At 37.2% G+C, this 14,221-nt stretch overlaps 2 protein-coding genes across 2 annotated transcripts; both read left to right on the top strand.

Annotated features, from left to right (window-relative positions):
• Positions 1-9,017: 9,017 nt before the first annotated feature.
• On the top strand, positions 9,018-10,780 carry LOC122018631. The gene is made up of 3 exons (XM_042576001.1): positions 9,018-9,562; positions 9,650-9,988; positions 10,184-10,780. Exons 1-3 carry the CDS (start codon positions 9,236-9,238, stop codon positions 10,700-10,702), a joined length of 1,185 nt encoding a protein of 394 aa, XP_042431935.1. The 5' UTR covers positions 9,018-9,235; the 3' UTR covers positions 10,703-10,780.
• A 1,873-nt stretch (positions 10,781-12,653) lies between these two features.
• LOC122019142 (expansin-A3-like) lies at positions 12,654-13,735 on the top strand. Its single transcript, XM_042576641.1, has 2 exons — positions 12,654-12,789; positions 13,107-13,735. The coding sequence occupies exons 1-2, from the start codon at positions 12,654-12,656 to the stop codon at positions 13,733-13,735; spliced, it is 765 nt and encodes a 254-aa protein (XP_042432575.1).
• The last annotated feature ends 486 nt before the right edge of the window (positions 13,736-14,221 follow it).

The following is a 14,221-nucleotide window of genomic DNA, read 5'->3' as shown; positions in this document are numbered from 1 at the left end:
ACGAACTAAAGGAGCTATGGGATGATGGGGTGGAAGCATATGATGCATCGACTGAACAAGTATTTCGATTGCATGCTGCTGTGATGTGGACTATTCATGACTTTCCAGCATATAGAACAATATCTGGATGGAGCACAAAGGGTTATAAAGCATGTCCAGTATGTGCAGTTGAAACTAAATCTCAAAGATTACGGAGTAAAATATGATATACATGCCACTGTCGATTCTTGAATGTACAACACCCATGGCGTAAAAATAAGAATTTCAATGGAAAAGTTGAACAAGAAGGACCACCATGAAGATTTAGTGGTTATGAGATTTTAACACAATTAGATACATTACCCCAGGTGACATTTAGTAAGCATCCTACATTAAGTACAAAATGGCAACGATATTTGGATGATACAAATTGGGTAAAGAAGTCTATATTTTTTTGAGTTAAAGTATTGGCCAGATTTAAAGTTGAGACACAATTTAGATGTGATGCACATTGAAAAAAACATTTGTGATGCTTTGGTTGACACATTATTTAATATAGATGGAAAGTCAAAGGATACATTTAAAGCAAGGTTAGACTTGCAAGATATGGGATTAGAAGTGAATTGCATTTAAAGAAAGTTGGAGACAAATTCAGTAAACCATATGCAAGTTACATGTTGACATTGGACGAAAGACGTGCATTTTGTCAAGTTTTAAAATCCGTGAAGTTTTTTGATCGATATGCTGCTAATATATCTAGAAATGTGAACGTAGATGATGGAAAGTTACATGGACTAAAATCACATGATTGCCATGTCTTGTTCAAAGAATACTTCCAGCTGATGTACATAAATTCTTCCCAAAAGATATATGTGGCACACTAATTGAGTTATGTAAATTTTTCAAAAAGATAACTGCAAGATCTTTACACATAGCAGATTTATATAAAATTGAGGAGGAAATAGTCTTCATATTGTGTAAGATGGACAGAATATTTCCAGTATTTTTTAATATTATGGTTTATTTGGTAGTTCATTTACCCCGTGAAGCCATGTTAGCTGGACATGTTTTGTCATGATGGATGTATCCCTTTGAACGATATTTAGGTAGATTAAAAAAATATATTTAGATTAAAGCAAGACTTGAAGGATCTATTGCAGAGGGGTATATTATAAATGTGGCATTGACTTTTAGTTCTTTATATACGAGTCAAATTGAGACAAGATTTAGTTGGCTAGAACGAAACAAAGATGTTCAACCAGTAGCATGCAATTTAAGTGTTTTCTCACAACAAGCAAGAGTGTTTGGCAACCAACATAATCTGAAATTACCTTTGGCTTTGTATAAGAAAGCACATTGGTATATTCTCAATAATTGTAAAGAAGTTGCTGAATATAGAAAGTAAGTTTTTACATTATGTAATTTTATTGTTTATATTTCATTATAAAATTATAAATTAAATATTTATTTATGCAGTGAACATCTACAACTTCTGTCATATAAAGTTCATTCAAATCAACTTCTCCAATATCATGAGAGAGATTTTCTGTTGGGACCGATATGCCTGCTAGAGAGGGGTGAATAGCGTTTCATTGCGCGCTCGTCGGTTTGCGTCATCTTGATGATGATATGCAGAGGAAATGAACTACAAGACTCACACAACGCTAACAAGTAGATTTACTTGGTATCCACCTTAAGAAGAGGTGACTAATCCAAGGATCCACACACCGACTCACTCCTCTACTATGAAACACTCCTTCTCGGTCGTAGCCGGAGGCAGAGAAGCCTCGTACAAACTCACACAACAACACAACCAAAAATACAAGAAGAGAGTACAAGATACAAATGAAAACACTACTTCTTCTTGCTTACTTGTTGCTTTTTGTTGCCTCTTAAACCTTGAGAGAATACTCCCAAGAGCCTTTAAGAACTGGCAAGAATCTCTGGAGAAATCGTTGTGAAAGTCGGAGAGAAATCACAGGAGAAGAAAGCAAAGTTCTGCGGAGAAAATGCTCCGCCCAAGCTTTAAACAGTGCTCCCAATCGATCCAATTCATTCTCAATCGATTGCCACATCAGCACCGCTCCATCCCAACCGTCCATTGTTCGTTTCCTGCGCAACGGTCACTTCCCAATCGATCGACCGATCGATTGGGACTGTCTGAATCGATCGGACGATCGATTCAGAGCCTTTCTGTGCTCTTGTGATCGCGCGAGAGCTTCTGCTGCCCAATCGATCGACCGATCGATCGACATTTCCAAATCGATTGGTCGATCGATTGGGAAAGCGTCTGTGCTCACGATTTCACATCCCAATCGATCGACCGATCGATTGGGCCTTCCCATAATCGCAGCACACTCCAATCGATCAACTGATCGATTGGACCCTGGTTCAATCGATCGTCCGATCGATTGACCAGCCTGGACTTGACTCAAACTCAAGTCCAAAATCTCCAACCCAACTCCTGGTCAAACGTAACCTGTTGGGTCTCCATGCCTAGTATTTGGCCACACCCGACTAACCTCGAACTAGCCTTCTAGCCTCCTCCATCAGCCTTGTGTCCCTCGAATATCTCCTATCATTCACGCCTTGCCTTCAGGAGCTTCCTTCGGCCTCATCCGAGTTGTCGAGTTCTCCTTGTCAAGTCACACTAGGATTTACCTTGCCAAGACCACATGCTTGGACTTACACCCTTTGCCAAGATCACACTTGGACTTTCCAATTGCCTGGCTCCTCACCAGGACTTTCTCCTTTGTCAAGATCACACTTGGACTTTCCAATTGCCTGGCTCCTCACTAGGACTTTCTCCTTTGCCAAGATCACACTTGGACTTTTCAACTGCCTGGCTCCTCACCAGGACTTTCTCTTTTGCCAAGATCACACTTGGACTTTTCAACTGCCTGGCTCCTTATCAGGACTTTCTAATTGTCTGGCTCCTCACCAGGACTTTCTGCTGCCTAGATCCTCACTAAGACTTTCCAAATGCCTAACATCCAGTTAGGACTTTCCCAGTCAAGTCTCCTGTCACCCTTGACCTACTTGACTTTTATTCTCATCAACCTGGTCAACCCTTTGACCATATCCATGATCAACCTGTCAACCCTTTGACCATCTCCATAACTAGACGATTGCTCCAACAATCTCCTTACATTGTCAAATATCAAAACTCAAATCCTGACTCAAGCTTGACTCAACTCAAGCTTAATCAAACTGGTCAACCTTGACCTAGGAAAATTGTCCCAACATTTTCCACAATGGTTTAGGGAAAGAATGATAAAGTTAAAGAATTTAACAAATTCAGAAATCACAAACAAGTTGTATTATTTAGCAATTGGACCTGATGTTGAAGTTCAACTCTATGACGCCTGCATTGTAAATGGTATTCGATATCATACAAGGTCCCGTGATTCTCGTAGAACTACTCAGAATAGTGGGGTTAGCGTACCATCATCTGATGATAGTGCCAATTTGGATTTTTTTTGGAGTGTTGAAGGATGTCGTTCAACTATTTTACTCTTTCAAGTATAAAGTACAATTATTCTGGTGTGAATGGTTACAATGTAATCCAAAAAAAAATCAATGGTTGAAGAGTTTGGTCTCTTATATATTGACACTTCTAAAACATGGTACACTGATGACCCATTCATTTTGGCCAACCAAACAAATCAAGTTTACTATTTAAATGATATAAAGCGTGGAGGTCATTGGAAGGTAGTACAAAAGGTTCAACATCTAGAAATATACGAAGTAATTGAAATTGATGAAGCATCTAAAGAAATTGAATCCGGAAATAATTTCAATATTGAGACTAACTAAGATATTTCTTTTAATAAAGCAACTTCAGTAGTTGGTGACGACTTAGAAATAACCCAACTTTGTAGATTAGATGTTGAGGATCAACATATAAATATGTCAAATGTACAAGTTGAGCCGACTAGGGATGCTCAAAGTTTTCTTAATGATGAAGATGAAGATATTGAAATTGATAGTGAAGCAGATGATCAAATATCTCTTTCAGATGATGATAGTGATTAATTTTTATTTACATAGTATGTATGTTTTTCTTTATTTTTAATTCATTTATATAAGATAAAGTTTCATTATTAGTAGATACATATATATGTTGATGGATATTTGTTTGTTGATTTATACATGATGATTATGTGACAGTCATGCTGCCCGAGAGGATTGAGCATCTACCAGTTATGCAGACACCGTCTGATGATAGTTCTTCTAGTGATTAGTTGTTTTATATTTAAATTACACAATTTTTATTTTGGTATTTAATTTGTTAATTGTTAACACTTTTGCATCTACAGGCCTACCGCTACGTAGGGAGACATGTGGCACACATTCTGATCGGTTGCGATGCCAGCTCTCTGCCCAGGGTAGATTACCTATTACTTTTTGTCAGAGCGATGGACATCCAATTGACCCAAACGCAACTTCATTTATGACCGAGTTAGGTCTCTCGATAAAGAAGTTTGCTCCCTTACAAGTTAAGAGCTGGAAGCATGTTCCTGCTGATAACAAAAGGATGATATATGATCGATTATCAGTAAGTACAAGTAATTCAACATATTTATAACCACTTCTTTATTACTAACCATATGCGAAATAAATTTATTTTTTTTCAAGCTGCTTTTGATATCAATTTTTAGGAGGGTGCATCGTCAGTCATAAAAGAGACTGACCGATTAATGAGTTCACGGTATAGAGATAATAGAACCAAAATGCATAACCATTATAAGAAGCTATCACACATTTCTCCTGCTGAGCACCAACAACATATTCCGATCGAGTTTTGTGAGACTCAAGATGATTGGGACTATATGTGTGCTTTGTTTGAATCTGAGGCATTTTAGGTAACTATATAAAAATTTAATTATTTGTTCTATAACTATTATTTTATTTATACAAAATTTTGTGTTGTAGAAACGATCTACCATAAATGCTGAAAATCAAGGGAAACTCCCATATAACCATTGTGGAGGTTCTAAATCATTCATTCAATATAGTTACGATGGCGTAAGTGCTACTTTTATAGTTTTCATATATTGTTTGTTGATTAAAAATTAACAAATTATTTTTTTCCTAGACCGATCAGTTACAAAGAAAAGATTATATTATTATTTTTAATGAAACTCATTATAGCTCGTCAAAAGGGTGGATTGATGAGATGACCAAAACTGCATATGTATGTTATGCCCTTATTTAATGAATATGTTCTTAACTATGTATAATTATGTTTTTATGATATTTTTAACATGTTTATTTTTTTTTAGGATGATATGGTGAGACTACGTGATGAGTGTATTCAAACACAAAATTCAAAAGAGGCAATCAATGTAGTCGAAATTACAGATACAGTTTGTGATCAGGTCCACAATACTCATTCTTACTACCATACTAAAATTTTTGTTCACATAAAATTTATTCACATACTAAAACTGCAGATACAGTTTGAGACATCAATGTTTGTGCTTTTCTCTTTGATTTTTTTCAAGGGTGCTTAATAATGTATTAGTTATGTGTCTTGCCTTCTTTCCATCTTGTGTGTTATCTTTTCTTTCTTTGCAAATGTACACTGACTTTTATAATATCTCTTTTCCTTGCATCCAAAATATAGTATATGATCTTTCTTTTTAGTCATATCTTTAGATGTTAAGGCCTCAATATTTGAGTGGGTTAATTCAGAATGTTGTTATGCATTGAAGAGGTAAAGGTTTTCACCTGTGGGCATCACTCAATGTTGAATTGCTTTTCTATTAAGATTTTGAGGAAACATCATATATGACATGTTGAATCTATTTGTTACTCTCTTCTAGGATTTTCACAATTACTAATTATTAAACAGTCATGTGCTATTTTTAAATATGTTGAAACTTGTATTAGGTACTCGGTACTCGTTCGGGATACATTAGAGGACTTGGAAGTGGGACAAAGCCAGTTAGGCCCACTTCTTCAGATGCCACCTCCTCAATTAGATTAACTAACACCGCATTACGTGAAAAACTTAATCCACTCAAGAAGAGTTAGCAAACACCCAAGATGAGTTAGCATCAATGGAATCAAGACAAGATGAGTTAGCATCAATGAAATCAAGATAAGATATGTTTGAATAAATTCTTAACCAATTGGCACCTGGAGCATTAGATTCCTTGATCCATGATTCATCTTCGGTTTCACCTCCTCCTCCTCATTCTTAGACTTTGATGTTGTGGATTTTTGGATATGAACATGATGTTGCGAAGTTTATTTCTTGTAGACTATGATGTTGTGGATTTCTAGATGTGAACTTGATGTTTTGAACTTGTTACTTGTTTGTACTTTATTTGGATTGTTACTTGTGTACTTTATTTGTTGTGTTACTTGATGTTAGACATTGATGTTGAGTACTTGCATCTCTTGTTTGTGAATGTTACTAGATTTGTGAACTTATACTTTGATGAAGTATGAGTTGTTTGTGAGTTTATTTGTGAATTTGTTGTTAGAGTTAGTATTTGTATAAGTTTGTGAATATTGTTGTTAGAGTTATGATTATTGTGAATATTGTTGTTAGAGTTGTGATGATTGTATAAGTTTATAAATGTGTATAAATTTTTTTAAAACATTTTTTTTTAAAAAAACAAAGGTTAGCGACGAAATATCCAAAATCGTCGCTAACAACTCGAACATATCGAACCTTATCGTAAACGTTTGCGGCGAAGTGAAACGGGTTTAGCGACGAGTCGGTTTGTTAGCGACGAAATTTTAAAAATCGTTGCTAACTTGTTAGCGACGAAAAGGTTCAAATTCGTCGCTAATAACTTAAACATATCAATACTTATCGCAGACGTTTGCGGTGAAATGAAATGTGTTTGTGACACATTACGATGGCATTAGCGACGAAATAAGGAAAATCGTAGCTAACTTGTTGGCGACGAAATATTTGGATTCGTCGCAAACAAATTTCTTAGCGACGAGTAATTTTCATTTGTCGCTAAAAGATTAGCATCGATTAAAATTCTTTAGCGAGGATTTAATCATGTCGTTAATTTATTAGCGACGAAACATAAAAAAAAAAATCATCGCTAATAATTGTTTACGACAAGCTTATAACGACGATTCTAGTAACGAAAAGTTATCGTTGTAAATATTGGTTAGCGACGAAATATTTCATCGCTAAATATCAATTTTCTTGTAGTGATTCCTCAGAAGTTACAGCCAGTCAAACTATATCAATAATTCAATCAGTTGGTCAAAGTATTCTATGGTGGACCCCATAGCTCAACAAGCTATTACACTTTTTTGGTCTTTTGTGCCATAGAAGACAGGGGATATCTTGTAGGTAAATTGTACTTTAGAAGCTTCCAACCTATCCTATCACAAGGATTTGAAGGCTCAATTTAGGAAAAGTGTCATGGTCACTTTATAGTCCACCTTTTTTTTGGAAATGCTTCATAATTCATGCATAGTAGGGATGTAAATGAACCAAGCCACTCACGAGCTATTCGAAACTCGATTCGATAAAAGCTCGTTTGAGCTCGTTTAATGAGGCTCGTTAAAATAAACAAACCAAGCTCAAGCTTCGTAATATTCGGCTCTTTAGCTCGTGAACACGTTCGTTAATCTCATTAAGTAACTTTTAAATAAAAATAATAATAATTTCGATATTGAATTTATAAATTTTATACTCTATTTATGAAAAATATAGACAAATATATTAAATTTATTTATTAGAATAAAATTATAAATTTTAATAATAATATTATAATTTTATCTAAATATATAATTTAGTTTTTAATGAATATTTAAATTTATGATTTATATTTATTAAGCTCGTTTAGACTCGATAAAAGTTCGAATAAGCTCGTGAGCTAGGAATATATTTGTTAAATAAAACTCGAGCTCGGCTCGATTATAAACGAGCCAAGCTCGGCTCGGCTCGATTATAAACATTCAAGGGTTCGGCTCGGCTTGGCTCGATTGCATCCCTAATGCATAGACACAACAGTGACATTATAAAAGAATGTCTTCACCCACAGGCGGAGGTATGTGATGATATATTTTTCTGCACGCACATTACTACTATTTCTTCACTATTCATTTTCAAAATTCGATTACTGACTTGAACGTCGGAGGGTCAATGTCAGAGACCTCTTCTCTAACCCGACACTAACATTTTTTGTGACACGCAGGACAGCGAGCAGTCTCCATTTGGTCAACGTTAGAGCGGAGTGCCCAACTAGCCAACTTCTCAGTTTTCGAACAAGATCATATCTCAACCGTTGAAAAAAATTTGTTTCATTCTGACAGCTAGAACTGCCGACGGTTGTGAACCGTCGGTGGTTCTAATGGTCCAAAACAAAATAAAAATGAACCACCAATGGACGGTTTTTAAAGGGGCTGAACTGGAACCGACCTAACACCCCGCCGGACCAGTTCAAGTTTTTTAACTGGAACTGGGTCAACGGGTACCCGACCCTTGAGCCGGTTTTGGGTCTGAGGCAGGCCCGACCTGGGGTTGGGCCTAATTCCATCCGATTTGATCGACTATTTTGGATGACAAGAGAAATTTTCCTTTCTCAATCTTTCCTAGTAATTATATGCTCCTGTGCAATTAATTGGGATGACTATAAGCCAACGGTTGTTGTGGGCGATTTTTAGAGAGGCTAAACCGAAACCTGCATGGTACTTTGTCAGGTCGAGTCAAATTTTTAAATCGAAACTGGGTCAATGGACATCCGACCCATTGACCCAGTTTCGGGTATGAGCCAGATCTGATTTGGACTCCACCTGAGGTCGGGTCTAATTCCATCCTATCTGATCGATTAATTTGGATGACAATAGAAATTTTTCTTTCTAGGTCGTTCCTAACAATTTCATACTCTTGTGCAATTAAGTGGGAAGACTGACGACTATGAGTGTTTAATTGCCGAATTAATTATGGAATGATAAAAACAATAATTAATTAAATTTTTTAGACAGAATAAATAAAGCAAACTTTTAGGAACAGAATGAAAACTTCTCTTAAATTTATTCCCTCGTTCGTCCTGCCGTAAAAGAAGGAGGAGACCTCTAAAACCATGGTCGACCCTTCCACGTCCATTTCCCTTCTTACTCTTCTCTCCCTCTCATTGCCAAAAGAGGAAGCACGAAGAAGAAGAAGAAGAGCTTCGATTGAGCAAGTGATGGCTTCGCCCGCTTCTCTCTAGTTCCCTTGATCAGCGAATCACTTTCTTTTGATCGATCGATTTGGAATTAATCGTACCTGATGAGAAAGCTGTGTCCTAATTTCGACCGGGAGGATGGCCTGGACACAGTCCTGGAGGTCCCCATCCCGGAGGAGATGTTCGGGAACGTGCAGGGCACCGGTGGATCTCGGTGGCAGAACATGAGTACCTGGCTCAAGGCCCAGGCCTTCGACAAGGTCTCCGCCGCCGCCGATGCTGCTGCCGCTGCCTCCGCCGTTCCTCACCTCTTCGCCGGCGGGGCCAACGTCGCCCTTCAGCTGCTCCTCAACGTCGTCGGCTCCCCCCTTATCCCCTGCCCCGTCCCTGTCGACCGCGCCTTTAGCCGCTCCATCCGCGACACCTCCATCGTAAGCAAAACTCCATCTTTTCAGGTTATCAACTAATTCATCTTATGATTTCTGTGATTTGGGGGGTTAAATTTGATTGGGTGAAAGCAAGCGTCGACGGCGAAGTACATCATCACGCAGTACATCGCGGCGACGGGAGGACAGGCGGCGCTAACATCTGTGAACAGCATGTACGCGGTGGGTAAGGTTCGGATGACGGCGTCGGAGTTCCACATCGGTGACCAGAGCGTGGCGGCGAAGGGCAACGGCGAGATCGGCGGCTACGTGCTGTGGCAAAAGAGCCCCGAGGTGTGGTACTTCGAGCTCATCATGGCCGGATCCAAGATGAGCGCTGGCAGCGATGGCCAGATCGCCTGGCGCCAGTCCGCCTCCGAGCAGTCGCGCCCCTTCCGCGGCCCGCCGCGTCCCCTTCGTCGAACATTCCAGGTCCGATCGCCGAAATATATCATTTTACTCCTCCAATAGTTTTACTTCTTTTGATTTTAAACCAGACGTACTAAAATAAAAAAATAGGCAAAAATTTATAAACTATAAATGGTGGTAAAATGTGAAATATTATAAATAGTAGGGGAGAAATGCAAAATGAGATTTTACGATGTTAAAAATTGGAGAGCAAAGCAGGGATTGGATCCTCGCGCGACGGCGAATCTCTTCTCCGACGCTGTGTGCATTGGCGAGAAGATCATCAACGGCGAGGAGTGCTTCATCCTGAAGCTGGAGACGAACGCGGCGAACCTGAAGGCCCGGAGCTCCGCCACCTTCGACATCATCCACCACAAGATTTGGGGGTACTTCAGCCAGCGCACGGGCCTGCTGATGCAGCTAGAGGACACCCACCTGCTCCGCATGAAGGCCGGACGGCGCGGCGAGAGCATCTTCTGGGAGACCAGCATGGAGTCGGTGATCGAGGACTACCGCTACGTCAACGGCGTCAACATCTCCCACGGCGGCCAAACCGCCGTCACGCTCTTCCGCTACGGCGAGGGCTCCGTCAACCACAAGAGAAAGATGGAGGAGTCGTGGACCATCGAGGAGATCGACTTCAATCTCTCCGGCCTCTCCAACGATTGCTTCCTCCCGCCGGCCAACCTCAAGAGGGAGCAGGACGGCGTCGACGGCCATGCCCATATTGCAGGATGATCATTATATATTTTCTTTTTTTATTTATTTATTTATTTTATTTTTATTTATTTATTTATTTTTAATCTAGTCAGTGAATTGGGGATTTTAAGACTTAAATAGACTTTTTAATTAAATGAATTATGATTTTTTTATTGTATTTCTCCTCTTCGTTTATTTGCTTGGAATTCAATGAAATAATGTTAATTGTTTATTTTTAAAATTAAATGCTTTAAGTAAGTATTTCACTTTATAAAAAAAAATAATAGGGTAGGTATCATCCAATTTGATCTTATCCTACTGAAATTTTCATCATCCATTGGTTGTGTATTCTATTTGAAAGAAAAATTTTTATGAATTGAACCATGAATACTTGAGTGACAAATAGACATCCTCATCTTATAGAAATTAACACTTGCTTAGTATCTACAAGATGAAAAAATTTAAATAATAAATAAAATAAAATAAATAATTTTGAACATATATTTAATTTATTAATATTCATGAAAAATAGTATGTAAAATAAGCACATGTAAACCCTTAACCTTAAACACATGTAGGTTCATATCTACCATCCCTTGTCAAATTTATAATTAGACAAACAATTTCTTTAAATAAACAAATAAATACATTTAAAAATATAAAAATTTTAAACAACCAAATAAATGGAATTGATAATGTTTAAACCAAGTAAACTCAAGCTAAATTTAAAGCACAAGCTCATATAAAAAAATCCAAATCCAAATTTAATAATCATTTTAAGAATTTGATTCATTTATCAAATAAATTTAAATAAAATTAAACTTCGCTCAAGCTTTTTATAGCCCTAGGCCTAGACCACTATATTTCCTTAAATAATTAAAAAAAATATATAAATTAAAATAATTTTATTTCCTTTTTCAATTCGATTCTTCGAAATTCTCTTATTCCATTTCCTTTTTGACAAAATGAATTAATTTAATTACCAAAAAATTCAAATATTCACATTAATGAAATGAGGGAAGGTTCATTAATGAAAAGGGAAGAGAGGGGAAGGAAGAGAAAGCGAGGAGAAGTAAAGTATTTAATTTTTTATTTGAGAGGGAGGGAAGGTTCATTAGTATTACTTTATTTGGGAGGAAAGAAAAGGGAATGAAGGTTAAATAGATAAAATTATAAAAATATCCTTAGTTTTTAAATTAGAAAATTTTCATAATATTAATATTTATTTTATAAATATAAATTAGATATTTTTAATAATAAAATTAACTTTTTATATTATCATTTAAATTAGTTATTTTTTAATAAAAAATAATCTTTTTTACTATTCATAACAAAATAATGAATTATCGATAATCAAGTATTTAAATGATAAATAATAAAAAATAATAATTTTAGAAATCTTATTAAATAAAAAAATTTAAAAATTAACATTGATAATGAGAATTCCTACTATTTAAAAATGTATTAAATTTTGATGACAAAATTAAAAAATAATAGATATTCTCTTAAATTTTGATTGTAAAAATGATTTCTTCCTTCAAACATGTCGGAGATCTGGCAACAAGCGAGCTATGAAGAATGCGAGGAAATTGGACTCCGACGACATAACAAAATTAGAAATTAGAAAATTTCTTAAACTATTTAGAACAAGGATAAAATTAGAATAATTTTTTTTTTATTTTTCCTTCCCCTTCCTTACATTCCAATTCGGGGTGTAAGAAAATCTCTCTTTTCATGAGTAACTAGGTTAAAACTTACCCTTCCTTACCTTTCCTTCCCTTCTCTCACTCCGTCCCAAATAAGATTCAAAATTTCCCTTCCCTTTATTTCCCCTTCCCTCACCTCCTCCCAAACATACCCTTATATATATATCTTTAATCAATATTAAGGAGAATTAATGTGACCTTTAGGTCCATTATAAATATATTGCTTCATGTGTTTTTTTAAGCAATTTCTTTGAATTGATTAACATTAAGAAATAGAAGAAGCGATGGATATAGTGAATCTAGTGACGTTTCTTATATTGTTAACTGCATCGGCGACAATGATGGTAGGAGCTCAAAGCCAATGGGCCTATGATGCCCATGCTACCTTCTATGGAGATATGTCGGGTGGCGAAACTATGAGTAAGTTTTCAATTTTTTTTCTTAGATAAAATTATATTTCATCATTTACATTTCTAAACCTTGATCTTTAACATTGTATTACTTTTAATTCTTGTAAAAAAAATCTTGACTATAATTTTGAGTATGCATATTATATGGAACATAAAACTTATGATCGGTATTTTCAAGGTTTTAAAAAAGTTCCGGAGGATGCAAATGAAAGAATTATGTAAATATTATATTTTAAAGGGGTAATGTGAAATTAATGATACTCGGCCTTTTTGAGATTGATCAATTAATTAAATATCATTTTTGCCGCATGGCTGTGCACGTGACAGAGGGTGCGTGCGGGTACGGAGACCTAAACCAGCAGGGGTACGGTCTGAAGACGGCGGCGCTGAGCACGGCGCTGTTCAGCGACGGCGCGGCCTGCGGCGCGTGCTACGAGATCGAGTGCGTGGACTCGCCGAAGTGGTGCGCCCCGGGGCGCAGGGTCTCCATCACCGCCACCAACTTCTGCCCGCCCAACCCCGCTCTGCCCAACGACAACGGCGGGTGGTGCAACCCCCCGCGCAAGCACTTCGACCTCTCCATGCCCATGTTCGTGGAGATCACCAAGGACTACCACGCCGGCATCGTCCCAGTACGCTACCGCCGTGTCCCCTGCTTCAAGATCGGCGGCATCCGGTTCGAGCTGGGTGGGAACCCTAACTTCCTGATGGTGCTCGTGTTCAACGTCGGCGGCGCCGGCGACGTGAGTTCTCTAGAGGTGAAGGGGTCGCGGACGGGGTGGATGGGGATGGTGAGGAACTGGGGCCAGAAATGGGATCTGCCCGGCCAGCCGCAGCTCGTTGGCCAGGCCCTCTCATTCCGCGTCACTCTCAGCGACCGGAGGTCGGTGGTTTCCGACGACGTCGCGCCGGCGCAGTGGCAGTTCGGACAGACCGTCGAGGGCAAGCAGTTCTGATTCACATATCACATTGGTGTTAATGAATAATTGATGATTGATTAATTGTTAGCTAGAGTCTTATTACTAGCTTAATTAAGGGATAATAAATGATTTTGCTTTTTAAATTCCTATAATATTATCACTTTTAATATAATAAGAACTTTGGAGCTTCCATTGTGACGTGACTCCGGTGAAGGAATCCTTTCTGTAACGGAGCGAGCTTCTTCGTTTAATTATGAGGAAGTGAGTTCGTGTTCATGCAGCCGTTTCTTTGTTATTTTTTTGAAAAAAAAAATTATTAAATATTTTTATTTCTAATTTAAAATATAAAAATATAAAAAAACAATTTGTGATTATTAATTTATGAATTTAAATTTTATTTTTGATTAATAATTTATAAATTTAAATTTTATTAAAATTTAATTATATATAATTGTAGAATAGAAAGGTGAGAGAAATATATATAATAAAAAGTATGGAGTCTATACAAAAGTTGTTGAGAGA

The sequence above is a fragment of the Zingiber officinale genome, chromosome 9A (genome assembly GCF_018446385.1).
Source record: "Zingiber officinale cultivar Zhangliang chromosome 9A, Zo_v1.1, whole genome shotgun sequence".
Taxonomy (NCBI): Eukaryota; Viridiplantae; Streptophyta; class Magnoliopsida; order Zingiberales; family Zingiberaceae; genus Zingiber; species Zingiber officinale.
Note: the sequence above shows the minus strand (reverse complement) of the source record. Positions and strands in the feature narration are given on the sequence as shown.

Coding starts and splice junctions, on each gene's coding strand:
- LOC122018631 (XM_042576001.1), top strand. CDS start 9,236: ATGAGAAAGCTGTGTCCTAATTTCGACCGGGAGGATGGCCTGGACACA. Junction 9,563..9,649: donor CCATCCGCGACACCTCCATC/GTAAGCAAAACT, acceptor ATTGGGTGAAAG/CAAGCGTCGACGGCGAAGTA. Junction 9,989..10,183: donor CCCTTCGTCGAACATTCCAG/GTCCGATCGCCG, acceptor AGAGCAAAGCAG/GGATTGGATCCTCGCGCGAC.
- LOC122019142 (XM_042576641.1), top strand. CDS start 12,654: ATGGATATAGTGAATCTAGTGACGTTTCTTATATTGTTAACTGCATCG. Junction 12,790..13,106: donor GTCGGGTGGCGAAACTATGA/GTAAGTTTTCAA, acceptor TGCACGTGACAG/AGGGTGCGTGCGGGTACGGA.